The 13,795-nt window shown below is 39.4% G+C and overlaps 1 protein-coding gene and 1 long non-coding RNA gene across 7 annotated transcripts in view; one reads left to right on the top strand and one right to left on the bottom strand.

Moving 5' to 3' along the window:
- c23h10orf90 (chromosome 23 C10orf90 homolog) overlaps positions 1-13,795 on the bottom strand; it is a 198,192-nt gene that overhangs the window by 22,186 nt on the left and 162,211 nt on the right. For all 4 annotated transcript variants that reach the window (XM_073027586.1, XM_073027582.1, XM_073027585.1 and 1 more), the window contains exon 7: positions 1,595-1,781. In XM_073027586.1, the coding sequence (XP_072883687.1) occupies positions 1,595-1,781 (187 nt within the window). The remainder of the gene's footprint in view (positions 1-1,594; positions 1,782-13,795) is intronic.
- Positions 1-13,795, top strand: part of LOC140715421 (uncharacterized) — a 123,964-nt gene that overhangs the window by 25,188 nt on the left and 84,981 nt on the right. The window lies entirely within an intron of this gene.

The following is a 13,795-nucleotide window of genomic DNA, read 5'->3' as shown; positions in this document are numbered from 1 at the left end:
GCCTCAGTGAGAGGGAGGTAAACAAAGCTGACTAAGCAGGAATTGGGTCACAAAGTTAGCCTGGGATATTCTCTACCAGCTTTTCTTTTAGACACTGAGATATTCTCTTTTTGTTACTTATTGAGATACAGAATGGGATAGGCCTTTCTGGCCCTTTGAGCCACACCACCCAGTAATCCCCCTATTTAATCCTAGCCTAATCACAGGACAGTTTACAATGACCAATTAACCTGCCATGCAGTACGGCTTTGGACTGTGGGAGGAAACTGGAGCACCCACAGGAAACCCATGTAGTCATGGGGAGAACATACAAACTCCTTACAGACAGCGGCGGGAATTAAACTCAGGTTGCTGGTACTGTAAAGCGTTAGGCTAACCACTACGATTCCGTGCCACCCACTACTGCAAGCCTATGTCTGGTTCAGGTCACATATTCTCATTTTAAAGCTAAAGGAATAATGCTACCACTGTTGGAAACTCTAGCTCATATCTGGTTTCTCCAAGTCTTAGCACATCAAATGCACAGAGAACTGGAACTGAAGATCACCGACTTCATAACTTACTCTCTAAATATGTGGCTTAAAGCAAGGTCACACACTAAAGAATTAATGCAATTGACAATTTTAATTTGTGAAATGCAAACACCACAGATTGGTAATCCCTCAGTAACTGTGGCAGGGACAAAATCCACTTCTCATGCAATATTTTAATTGAATCGCACAAACTATGCACATGCTGACGAACAAGCAATAAGAACTATTAGTTTTTAATATATCCTATTCATCGGCAGCACTTTCAGTCATGACAAGTTAATTAGGCATAATGTGGCTTGAAATTGACCTAAAAGCAAACCTCATTTGAATTTCATTTGATTGGGTTGCCTGAAATGATATTTCCAAAATCCTTCAAAACTGTTTTCACTACTACTGATGGCTTACCGCCTGAAGCCACTCAAACGAGGGGCTAAAATTGAATGATTCATACGTGTCATAATACTACTGCTAGTGGAGCTGCTGTTTCACAAATCCAGTGAATTGGGTTCAACCCGAGCTCCGGTACTGATCGTGCGTGTCCTCGCTGTGATTGTATGGGTTTCCACCAGGAGCTCTAGTTTCCACCCATATTCCAAAAGAACAAATGGGTTGGTAAGTAAAATGGGTTGATCCATTATTATGCAGAGAAGGGATTAAAACAGTCAGCAGCTGATTGGGATGTGGGGAGAAGAGATCACAGAGAGAGGAAATCAGTGGAGGAATGAGATTGTTTTGAGAGCCAGCATAGACCAGGTGGGCTGAACAGTCTCTTGGAAGGAAATATGAAATATAATTATGTATGTCTGCTGCATAATGTGTAGATAGAGATAAGTATAAATATTCTATCAAACTTAAGTGTTCTAATCTGAATTCAGATGCGCTTAAAAATTATGGAAGCATATTATCCATGGACAACCAAAGAAGATTAACAGATAGATTAAACATCAAAAGCAAACCTTTCAGACTGAATTGATTTTTTGCTCAAACAAGGAATATATTGTGCAATATTCTACATTTTCTCTCCAATATATTAGTCAGGTTTGCAATTTGAAATAGCTTACCACTCAGGGGGTGTGGTCTAGTGCACTGACGTTTTTTAAATGGGGAGGGTAATGGTCTGATCCTTTTCCTTTGTGGCTGCATGCATTCCTGTATCTGGACTCTCCTCTGCTTTGCCTTAACTTCGAGCTCCTGCAAACGCTTTTGTGATCGAAAGATAAAATCAGGCTTGTACAGCTCCAAAGCCTCCTAGCGTGAAAATAAAATGGAAGTGTTATGATTTGTATGTGGTGTCATACAATAAAGAAAATATAACAACTTTCTTCCGACAACATCTTCTCTATATAGACCAAAGAAAAAATGAAGGTATGTAGGTGTGGCTAATATGGTGACCACAGAGTATTTTGGTAAACTGGATCATCAATTCCATGTTACATATGAACATATAATACCTTTTCAGTTTTCATTATATTAATAAAATACTTCCTCACCATTAACTTAGATATTCTCTGAGTTATTTTGGTTAAATGTGTGGAGGAGCAACACCATATATTCCTTTTGGATAGCTCAAATCTGATGGCATGAATATTGATTTCTCCTTCCAGTTAAAAAATTTCCCTCCCTCTGGACTCCTCTATTTCCCACTCTGGCCTTGTATCCTCATATTTCTACTTTCCTGCCTATCACCACACCACCCCCCCCCCCCCCCCTCCGGGGTCCCCTCCTCCTTCTCTTTTTCCTGTGGTCCACTCTCTTCCTATCAGATTCCTTCCTCTCCAGCCCTTCACTGTTCCCACCCACCTGGCTTCACCCATTACCTTCCAGCTATTCCTCTTCCCCCCCCCCCCTCGCTTGTTTATTCTGGCATCCTCCCCTCTCCTTCCAGTCCAGAAAAAGGCTCTTGGCCCAAACTGTCTACTCCATATTTATTTCCAAAGATCCTGCCTGGCCTGTTGAGTTCCTCCAGCATTTTGTTTGTGTTGCTTTGGATTGCCAGCATCTGCAGAGTCTCTTGTGTTTATGCCTTATGCATCTACCAAGATGATAAATTTAATAACTTGTCCAAATGATGACACCCTTCTAATGCTGTGCAGACTCTCATTAATGCTTTGAAATGTCAACTATATTAATCAGCACAAGGCAGAGTTACAAGCAAGAAAACAGATGCTATATTTTTTGAATGTTTTGATTAAAAAATATCTTCAGAAAAATAACTTCAGGAAATAATATGGTGAAGAAAACATTACTAGGCATTTTTGAATTTGCCAATATTGATTACATTCACAGTTAACATGTACATGTGGAGCAGTCTGTGCCCTACATGATTAATAAGGTACCAAGTAAAATTTAGATGACATAATATCAGGAAATGAATGTAGCCCTTCCTTTTCCATCTGGGAAATGAGTCACTGCCTATTACAGTGTGTTCAGCAAGATCAGTGGGAACTCCCACAGCATTATTTACCCTGTTGCATTAAAGGAATCCACTTGAAATGAAGAAAAGGTGAAAGGCAGAACAGTTATTCTGCAATATTATTAAGTATTCAAGCTCTCAGCTGGATTTTTTTTTAAAACAGGATTACTTCATATGTAACACCATCTGTTTACGCCTCAGTGTGAAATCTGACAGCCCAGTCATTAGAGAGCAGCCAGAAAATGATGAAACAGTGGGGAAAAAAAATCAACTATCCAAACTAATTATGAAAATCAATAAAGAAAATTTGAAATCAATGTAACTTGCAAAATGCTTCAGAAAAGCAGACAACTTGTGAATATTTATCCAATAGGTAACTCCTGATCCTCATCTCCATATTGGAACCCTCAGCCACTGATCTTTGCTATTTGACTTGTAACCCCCAACTAGATCACATCACTCCTCCCCTGCAAATACTGTTTAGTCCACCAACTCTCCCTGACACCGATTGGAATACTTGATTAGGCTGCCATAACCCATAGCTCTTTGCTGTCAAGATTCTTGACAGCCAAACCCTTTTCTAATCACCTTATGACCCTCAATTTAGCTGCCTAGTTTCGGAGCACCTCATCACTTCCAGGATCCAATAACCTATGACTCCCATATGGGGCAGCACATGGCGTAGTGGTTAGCACAAGGCTTTCCGGTACCTGCGACGTGGGTTCAATTCCCCCTGCTGCTCGTAAGGAGTTTCTACGTTCTCCCCGTGACCGCGTGGGCTTCCTCCGGGTGCTCTGGTTTCCTCCAACAGTCCAAAGACACACTGGTTGGTAGGCTAATTGGTGATTGAAAACTGTCCCATGATTAGGCTAACGTTAAATTGGGAGATTGCTGGACAGTGCAGTTCAAAGGACCAGAAGGACCTACTCCGCAGCCTCTCTCAACAAGCAAATAAATAAGCAGATGGATAAATAAACAGACAAACAAATAAATAAATAGATGAATAGATAAATGAACAAATAGATAAATAAATGGATATACCTAGATAAACAAACAAACAAACAAACAAATTTAAAAATAAATAAATAAAATGAAACCATTCCAAATCTATATTCCACCATTCTGAGCTTCAGGCAAAAGCCTTAGCCCCTCCAGGACTAATTTGGAAGCACACAAAACCTGGATCTGATTTAGAAATATTATTTGTGGGATAAATGTTGCCCAGAGCTCGAGGGTTACCTTAAAAAAACACCAAAGGATCTTTTGTCTCCACAGAAAAGAGCAGAAGGTATCCTAAATTAAAATCTCAAATCAAATGCAACACTTGTAAGAGTGCAGGAGGCTTTCATGTGCACTAAAGTGTCAGGCTAGATTCTTGTGCTTTCTGAAGATCCCTGGAGGGAACTTCAGCCAGGAGTTTTTGATTTAAACTTGAATGGTACTAAATGAGCCTCAGGTAATGCATTAAACTGAGTTCTTTTCTCCCTTCTTAAATGGATGTATAATATCCCATAGGACTTTACATTGAAGAGTTGGGGAGAGCTTCTGGTGGAAAGGCCAAAGCTATCAAAATGAATATCTGGAAGTATTATATCATTATTATTTGTGAAAGCATACTGAGGACTAATTGACTGCAGTGATTCCATATTAAATAACAGTGGCTTCACATTAAAGGCATTTTGTTGGATGTGAAGTGTATTTATACACCATGAAACTTTTGTATTTACTCAGTTTCTTTTATTTAGATTTGTTTTTCTTTCCTCTTTCTCTCTTTCATTCACTTCAGATTTATCTGATAATTTACCATTCTGCAGATGAAGAAGGGAATAATTGAAGTTGAGACAACAGCATTCATGAATCATACAATATTTTCTTTTGTAACATACAAAACATGCTGGGGGAGCTCAGCAAGTCAGGCAGCACCTATGGAAATGAATAAACAGTCGAGATGCTTCTTCAGGACTGAGAAGGAAGGGGAAGACACCAGAATAAAAAGGTGAGAGACAAGGAAGGAGGATAGCTAGAAGGTGATAGGTGAAACCAAGAAGATGAGAAAGGTAAAGGGCTGGAGAAGAATGAATCTGATAGGAGAGAAGGTTGACCATAGGAGAAAGGGAAGGAGGAGATGGTCCAGGGGGAGGTGATAGGTCGATGAGAAGAGGTAAAAGGCCTGAGTGGGCAATAGAAGTACAGAGAAGTGGTTGGGGTGAAGAAATATTTTACCAGAAGGAGAAATTGATATTCATGCTATCAGGTTGAAACTACCCAGATGGAATACAAAGTCTTGCTCCTCCACCCTTTCTGTTCTTCATAGATGACACACAGACTGGCATTTATAGCCCATCACTAATTAGTCTGGAACTGAGAGACTTCCGAGGCCATTTCCGATGACAATTAGGAGTCAAATATACTGCTTTTCGTATTGTCTACTTCTCTGAAGGAACGCTTTTTGCAACTATTTTTTCATTTCATGGCTACTATTACACATGTGTTCTTTTTTTCCCGTCAAATTCCTGTTGATATAATTAGCTGTATTTAAATTTGCGCAGATGGTATGGAGTAAATTCATGTCTTTGGATCAGTAGTCAAGACCTCCAAATGATTAATCCAGTAAGCATAGCATCCAGAGTCATAGAACACTGCAGGACATAAACAGATCCTTTAGCCCATCTAGTCTGTGCTGAACCATTAATCCCCTTAGTCCCATCAACCTACACCCAGAACATTGTACTGCATACCCCTTCTATCCAAATTTATTTTAAATGTTGAAATTGAACCCCCATCCAACACTTGCACTGGTAGCTTGTTCTACACTCTCACTGCCCTCGAAGTGAAGAGGATCCCCCTTGTGTTGCCCTTTCACTCTTCACCCATGACCCCTAATTCTAGTATCACCTAACCCCAGTCATTAAAGCCTTCATCCATTTACTCCATCTATACCCCTCATAATTTTGTATACTCTATCACATCTCCTCTCAATCTTCTTTCTGCATTCTAGAAAATGAAGTCCTAACCAATACATTGTTAAATTTTTGTTGCCTTACTGATATAGTCCAAGTCCAATGATGATGAGTGAGCAGATTTATCCACTCCCTGTGCTAACTATCGCTCACTGCCTTGCCCTATGCAACTGTCCACATAGTGGCTCTATTTAGTATGCAAACCGGAAGATCTTCTTTGATCTTGTTATCTGTACTGTTCAAAAACAAAAGATAAACCATTTCTAGAAGGGATTTTGTAAATTCTGCATACAATAATCATAGAATTCCAAAAGCTTTTATGCAATATTTTTGTCAGATCACAAATAATAGATTACTGTATGGGGCTGTAACTGCACCAATGTAAATATACATATTGAATACTAAATATTAGTACTTTGTGTATCAGTAATCTTTTTTTAATCTTTAAAGAAAATAACGAACTGCTTAAAGAGTAATAGATTTCTCTTCCTACCACTTCCTAGAAACTGATTTTCTAACCAAACCAAGTCACTTCTGTGCAAAATAAAGGCAGATATTTCTTCACATATAAAGAAGGAAATAAATCAAAGAACGAGTCATACTAGGCTGCTTTCATGTCTCTTAGAGACCAGCTTTAAAGTTGCCATGCAACCCATTAGCTACATGTCATGCATGCCGATGGAGACCAAAAAAGGAAAAGGAGTAAAAAGCACCTTTTCAGCGAAGCCAAGATGTCCAGTTGTGCACAGAGATTTGCAATTCTATCAAGCAAAATTATAGCGCTGATCTGATTTATGTAAAAGCTGAATTAATATGATTTAACTATATATTGATCAACAACAGCCATTTCATTGATTTATGGATTTCATTACATCATTCTGTCTTCTCTACCAACATATATTTTTGCAGAAATGTGGTTTTATTTATCTTACAAGATCTCTATCTACAAGATGTGAAGAAATTGGTATGTTACCTCATTCAATTTCTTCTTGATTCTCTGAAATTCAGTCTTGTGGCTCAGAAGCAATATTATTTGTTGAGCTGATAAGTTTCAATTCTATTCATCAACAAAGTACACTTCATTCACCTATTTAATTTCATTACCTTCCTCCAGACTCTTTAATAATATATAATGTCGCAAATTGAGAATGCAAACACTTCAGTTTCTTCTTCATTCTCTAGAATTCATAGGGTGGTGTGAGGTTTGATCAAATGTTTCTATAGAGTCTAAAAAACAATATTATTTGCAAAGCTGAAAAGTACATTCCATTACTAAGTGTGCGGCACTAATAGAGCCAGTGAACATTTCCCAGTCATCTTCATAATTTTGAATAATTTTATTATTAATGGCATGAAACATTGAAAATAAATTATCTGATTTAATTTCTGGAAGTACTTCTATTTGTATGCACTCAGTGGCCACTTTATTGTGTATACCTGTTCATTAATGCAAATATCTTATCAGCCAATCATGTGGCAACAACTAAATGCATAAAAGCATGCAGACATGGATCAAGAGGTGCAGTTGTTGTTCGGACCAAACATCAGAATGGGGAAGAAATGTGATCTTAGTGTCTTTGACCATGAAATGGTTGTTAGTGCCAGTCAGAATGATTTGAATATCTCAGAAACTGCAAATCCCCTGGGAACTTCACAACATTCTCCAGAGTTTACAGAGAATGATGCAAAAAAAAACACAAAAAAAAGAAACACCCAGTGAGCTGCAGTTCTGTAGGTGAAAATGGTTTGTTAATGAGGGAGGTCAGAGGAGAATGGCCAGACTGGTTCAAACTGACAGGGAGGCCACAATAACTCAAATAACCACAACGGTGATGTGCAGAAGATTATCTCTGAATGCATAACATGTTGAACCTTGAAATGAATGGACTGCAGCAACAAAATACCATGAACATATACTCAGTGGAGATTTTAATAACTGAATGTATTTTGCTCAAGTATTGTCTGCAGGTTCCCTCAAATGACTTTCATATACTTATAAAGTTTACTTTATTAAATGCAGTATCTGCATTTTTTGTTTGTGCATGATGCTTTGGATTTCCAGCATCTGCAGATTTTCTGGTGTTTGTGAACCAACGGGATGTGGTTTACCTTGAGTAATCAAATTTTTACTTCAGTTTTCAGGGAGCAACAAATTGCTAAGAGTAAGACTTGTTTGGCGTGTTTAATTATAGTTATGTTTAGATAGATAGATAGATAGATAGATAGATAGATAGATAGATACTTTATTCATCCCCATGGGGAAATTCAACTTTTTTTTCCAATGTCCCATACACTTGTTGTAGCAAAACTAATTACATACAATACTTAACTCAGTAAAAAATATGATATGCATCTAAATCACTATCTCAAAAAGCATTAATAATAGCTTTTAAAAAGTTCTTAAGTCCTGGCGGTTGAATTGTAAAGCCTAATGGCATTGGGGAGTATTGACCTCTTCATCCTGTCTGAGGAGCATTGCATCGATAGTAACCTGTCGCTGAAACTGCTTCTCTGTCTCTGGATGGTGCTATGTAGAGGATGTTCAGAGTTTTCCATAATTGACCGTAGCCTACTCAGCGCCCTTCGCTCAGCTACCGATGTTAAACTCTCCAGTACTTTGCCCACGACAGAGCCCGCCTTCCTTACCAGCTTATTAAGACGTGAGGCGTCCCTCTTCTTAATGCTTCCTCCCCAACACGCCACCACAACGAAGAGGGCGCTCTCCACAACTGACCTATAGAACATCTTCAGCATCTCACTACAGACATTGAATGACGCCAACCTTCTAAGGAAGTACAGTCGACTCTGTGCCTTCCTGCACAAGGCATCTGTGTTGGCAGTCCAGTCTAGCTTCTCGTCTAACTGTACTCCCAGATACTTGTAGGTCTTAACCTGCTCCACACATTCTCCATTAATGATCACTGGCTCCATATGAGGCCTAGATCTCCTAAAGTCCACCACCATCTCCTTGGTCTTGGTGATATTGAGACGCAGGTAGTTTGAGTCGCACCATATCACAAAGTCCTGTATCAGTTTCCTATACTCCTCCTCCTGTCCATTCCTGACACACCCCACTATGGCTGTGTCATCAGCGAACTTCTGCACATGGCAGGACTCCGAGTTATATTGGAAGTCTGATGTGTACAGGGTGAACAGGACCGGAGAGAGTACGGTTCCCTGCGGCGCTCCTGTGCTGCTGACCACCGTGTCAGACCGTTGGCCTTTGCTGGTGTGACAAGCTTCTGGTCTGAGCTAAGACATCAAGCAACCAACCAGTAACTCTGATGAGTTTGCCATGATGAGTTTGAAATCCAGTTATCTTGGTTATCTGTATGTATGTTTCAGCAACTGACAAAAAAAATGGAAGTGACAAAGATGTATCGATAAAGCTTGAAAAGTGTGTAGAAAAGTAAACTGCTTTAAAATATACTATAGTGCAATTGTAAACAAGGTTTCATCTCAGTTTTGGCAGCAAGCATTGATATGAATTTAAAGCACCCTTGCTGATACAGAAATCAGAACATTTTTTTCAGTCATTTAAATCCCATTTCAAATGGAAGATGTAGAACATTAGAATTCCAAAGACTCCTCCAAGGGCCAACAGGGGTTTTCTCTACAGATATTTTGCAATCAAGGAGGATGTGTTCCTGCAGCAGCCAGTTCTCACTGTATATCCCAAAAGAGCATTTCTGCTCCTTCAGAGCCTGCAAAAAAAAAGAACTTCTGTTGCCGCTTGATAGCTTTCCACTAAGTCAAAATGATATTAGGCTTGTGATGATATCCCTGAGAACCCACATGTATATATTGAAAGGATCCCCATTAGTTTTATGTAGATGGCCTTGAATGGCTACAGAGCAAATTGTGCAGTTTGAAAGATGGAGGAGAAAAAATGATTCACTTGATTCTGCTTTCCTAAAATTCCTTAAAGGATATTGAACAGAGATTATGGAGAAAAATAAAAGAAAGTCTGTGGGAGTCCAACTGCACCTAATGGAACGTGAATATGCAAGATTTTCTTTTAGTGACTCCTTTCAACTTTCCATGTGAACTCTTTAACTGTTTTTTTTCCACATAGATATCACAGTCTGAAATAGCGAAGAGTGGGAAGAAATGAAATTGAGCACAGTGGAACCCGGGGATTTGAAAGTAGAAGGCTTTTTTTTAAATTTCCAGTTGGTCTTCTTTTGTCCATTGTTCATTTATGTATATTTTTCTTTAAATTCTATTGTATTTCTTTATCTTTTCAATCAATGCCTGCATGAAAATGAATCCCAGTGTAGTATATAAAAACATACGTGTACTTTGATAATCAATTAGCTTGAATTTTGTTTTATTAGGTATAAATTGACCAACCATTTTCATCCTTTCGCTGACAACCCATCCCAATGACCTCTTGATTAACCAGGGCAAACCTCCCCACAAGCTGGCACATCATCCCTCAGACACATCAAAGCCAAATCTTCGATAAGTGTGAATGATAAGTGCAGCAGCAGGCGGACATCTCCCAGGGACAGGGTTGATAACTCGGGATCTAGCTCAAATAATTATACCATCACCATCTCCAACATCCTTGGTAGATGTCAAGAAGCAGAATAATCTGCCATGTTCACAGCCATGACATAAAGGAGCACTGAATAAACAACAACAGCACACAACGGGGGATGACCATGTCAGCTGCTGCCCAGGTCTCAAAGAGTAGCCTCACGATAACCAAGTAAGGATCATGCACCTCAGTGAATTACACTCATTTGATCTCAATTAGTAAGGCCAGACACATAAATGTCACTGTCACTTTTATACTAAATTCCTATTTACCTCTGACTTGAAGTCAGCATGATTAGTGACCCAAGGAATGATATATAACTGCTCACAGGTGGCTGTGTGTGACATTACCAATCAATATGGCTGGCTAATCCACACCCAATACATGCAAATTCAAAGTACATTCATTATCAATATATGTCTACATTATACAACCTTGAGTTTCATTTCCTTACAGGCAGCCACAAAGCAAAGAAACCCCAAAATAACCCATTTAAAAAGAAAGACCATCAAACCTCAAAGCATAGAGAAACAAAAATGTGCAAACAATAGAAGTTAGCAAATAGCATTGAGCACTGAAGTTCTACACAAAGTAATGGGTCCACATTTGAACAAGAAGGGACTGAGCTCAAAATATTGACTGTCTATTCACTTCCAAAGACGCTGCTTGGCTTGCTGAGTTCCTCCAGCATTTTGTGTGTGCTGTGATTAAATTTTCCGTGCAGAATGGGGAAATTGAGTGTGGTATTTTGATAAAGCAAACACATGCATTTTTGTGTGTTGCTTGGATTGCCAGCATCGGCAGATTTTCTCTTGTTTGTGGTATTTTGATAGCCAATGGCAATGGTGATGGAAGATGCTGTGACTGCACCACTTGGGGAGGGGAGGTCAAGAGTAGTGGCTGTACATTGCAAGTGTGGGATGGGGTGGGGGGATTATAGATGGGTAGAACACAGGCTGGCTGAAGGGATGGTAGTTGAGTTGAGGGGGCTACAGGGACTGGTATGTTATTGGGACATGTGCACCCAAGAAAGAAGATGAGCATTCGAATCACCATGCAGATTCTCTAAGGTGGCTCTGCATTTTTAAGATCATGTTGTCCGAGGAGGCTTAACAATTGGTGCCCTGGGCCAACAGGGTTCAAGTAGTCAAGCATTTCTCAAAGCGAACATCATTATATGTAGCCTTGGCATTGTTTTATTTGGGAATGCATTGTCTAATTGCATAGGACTGAAAAAAAAGAGGCAAGTGATATTATTTTGGGCACATGTAATTTAAAGCCCATTAGTATAATCATTGTATTTACCATATATTATCAGCAAAATAAAAAAGATATGTTTTAACACTAGTCAGCAGCCTGTGCCCAAACTCCCGTTTATCTAATTTTCCTATGCATACTGACCCACATAGGTTCTTCACTGATCTCACCGATTAAAGTGTTGAGCAAGATTGAAATCGATGTGGTCAAGAGCGGAAAGATAGTGGGCGCTCAGCGCCGTCTGCCGGCATTTGATCAGTCTCCCTCTCCCCAACACTCGCTGCTGCTGGAGGAGCGTGCAGGAGTCTTGGGTCTTGGACACGCTTTGATTGGCGTGATTTGTGGTTTGAGCTCATTTTTAGAGAACGGTGCAGCTCATGTTATTTGTGTTTCTGGTTTCTGGTTACACCTTTCCCATTGCTACGGCCTACAGTCAAAAAATGACACAGCGCTAAACTGAACTGAACTGAACTACACTGAACATTCCTAGAGTGCTTCAAGGATCCAACATTTTCTATTTAATATTCTGTGTACTATTCGCTTGTCTTTTTGCCATCTGCGTGATTTGTTCTTTTTTTGTACATTTGATGTTTGATGCTTTTTCTGAATGGGTTGCAGGACTATCTGTAGGAAGATAATTCTCAGGGTTGTAGACTGCATACATACTTTCATAATAAATGTACTTTTGAACTTTCATACTATGTAGTAATCTATTCCAATCCCAAGAACTTCTTAGATATTTGTGTTTCTCCAACTTTGCACTCTTGATCCTGTTAGTGTCCAGGCATTGGCCAACTGTACAAGTTGGATATAGGATTAGATATTGCTTATTAATGATACTGTAAGGTGTCTTGTGATGTTTTACTCTTGTTCATGTTGTGTGAGAATTCCAAGATCTGAAGTTATTTTACGCGTGCATAAACCGATAGTGAGAGGGACCAATGACGGTTGCCTAATCATCATCAAATTATTATTGGTCTTGTTTGGTAAACTTAATGCATATTGGGAAATTGCTTTACATATTACAGCCACTTATCAAAATCAGTAAAAAGAAGTGGTCCATTCATCAAAGTTATCATCAAACTTATTTCATAGATTTGTACTAACCCAGTGTATAACTAAAAAGAATAAAGAACCCATTTACTTGCTGTAACTCTACAACAATTTTCATCCCTTATTTCTCTCAGTTTCTGCCAATATACAATCAGGTATCCTGTGGTACCTCACATCAACACAGATTAACAATTTGCTGATGACACTAAACTGAGTGGAAAAGCAAATTGTACAGAGGATGTGGACAGTCTGCAGAAGGATATAGATAGGTTAAGTGAGTGGCCAAGGTCTGGCAGATGGAATACAATGTTGGAAGGAATAATAGAAGAGCAGATTATTATTTAAATGGTGAAAGGTTGCAGCATGCTGTTGTGCAGAGGGACGTGGGAGTGCTTGTTCATGAGTTACAAAAAGTTGGCTTGCAGGTGCAACAGGTTATTAAGAAGGCAAAACGGAATGTTGGCCTTCATCGCTAGAGGGATTGAATTCAAGAGCAGGGAAGCCGTGCTGCAACTATACAGGGTACTGGTGAGGCCACACCTGGAGTACTGTGTACAGTTCTGGTCTCCATACTTGAGGAAGGATATACTGGCTTTGGAGGCAGTGCAGAGGAGGTTCACCAGGTTGATTCCAAGGATGAAAGAGTTAACCTATCAGGTGATTGAGTCACCTGGGACTGTACTCTCTGGAATTCAGAAGGGGATTTTATAGAAACATAAAAAATTTTGAAAGGGATAGATAAGATAGAAGTAGGAAAGTTGTTTCCATTGGTACGTCAGTCTGGAACTAGGGACATCGCCTTAAGATTCAGGGGAGAAGATTCAGGATGGAGATGAGGAGAAACTGTTTTCCCAGAGAGTGGTGAATCTGTGGAATTCTCTGCCCAGGGAAGCAGTTGAGGCTTCTTCACTAAATACATTTAAGATATATTTACATAGATTTTTACATAGTAGGGGAATTAAGGGTTATGGGGAAAAGACAGGTAGACGGAGCTGAGTTATGGACATATCAGCTATGATCTTATTGAATCGCGGGG

Source organism: Hemitrygon akajei, chromosome 23, assembly GCF_048418815.1.
Source record: "Hemitrygon akajei chromosome 23, sHemAka1.3, whole genome shotgun sequence".
In the NCBI taxonomy this organism is placed as follows: domain Eukaryota; kingdom Metazoa; phylum Chordata; class Chondrichthyes; order Myliobatiformes; family Dasyatidae; genus Hemitrygon; species Hemitrygon akajei.
Note: the sequence above shows the minus strand (reverse complement) of the source record. Positions and strands in the feature narration are given on the sequence as shown.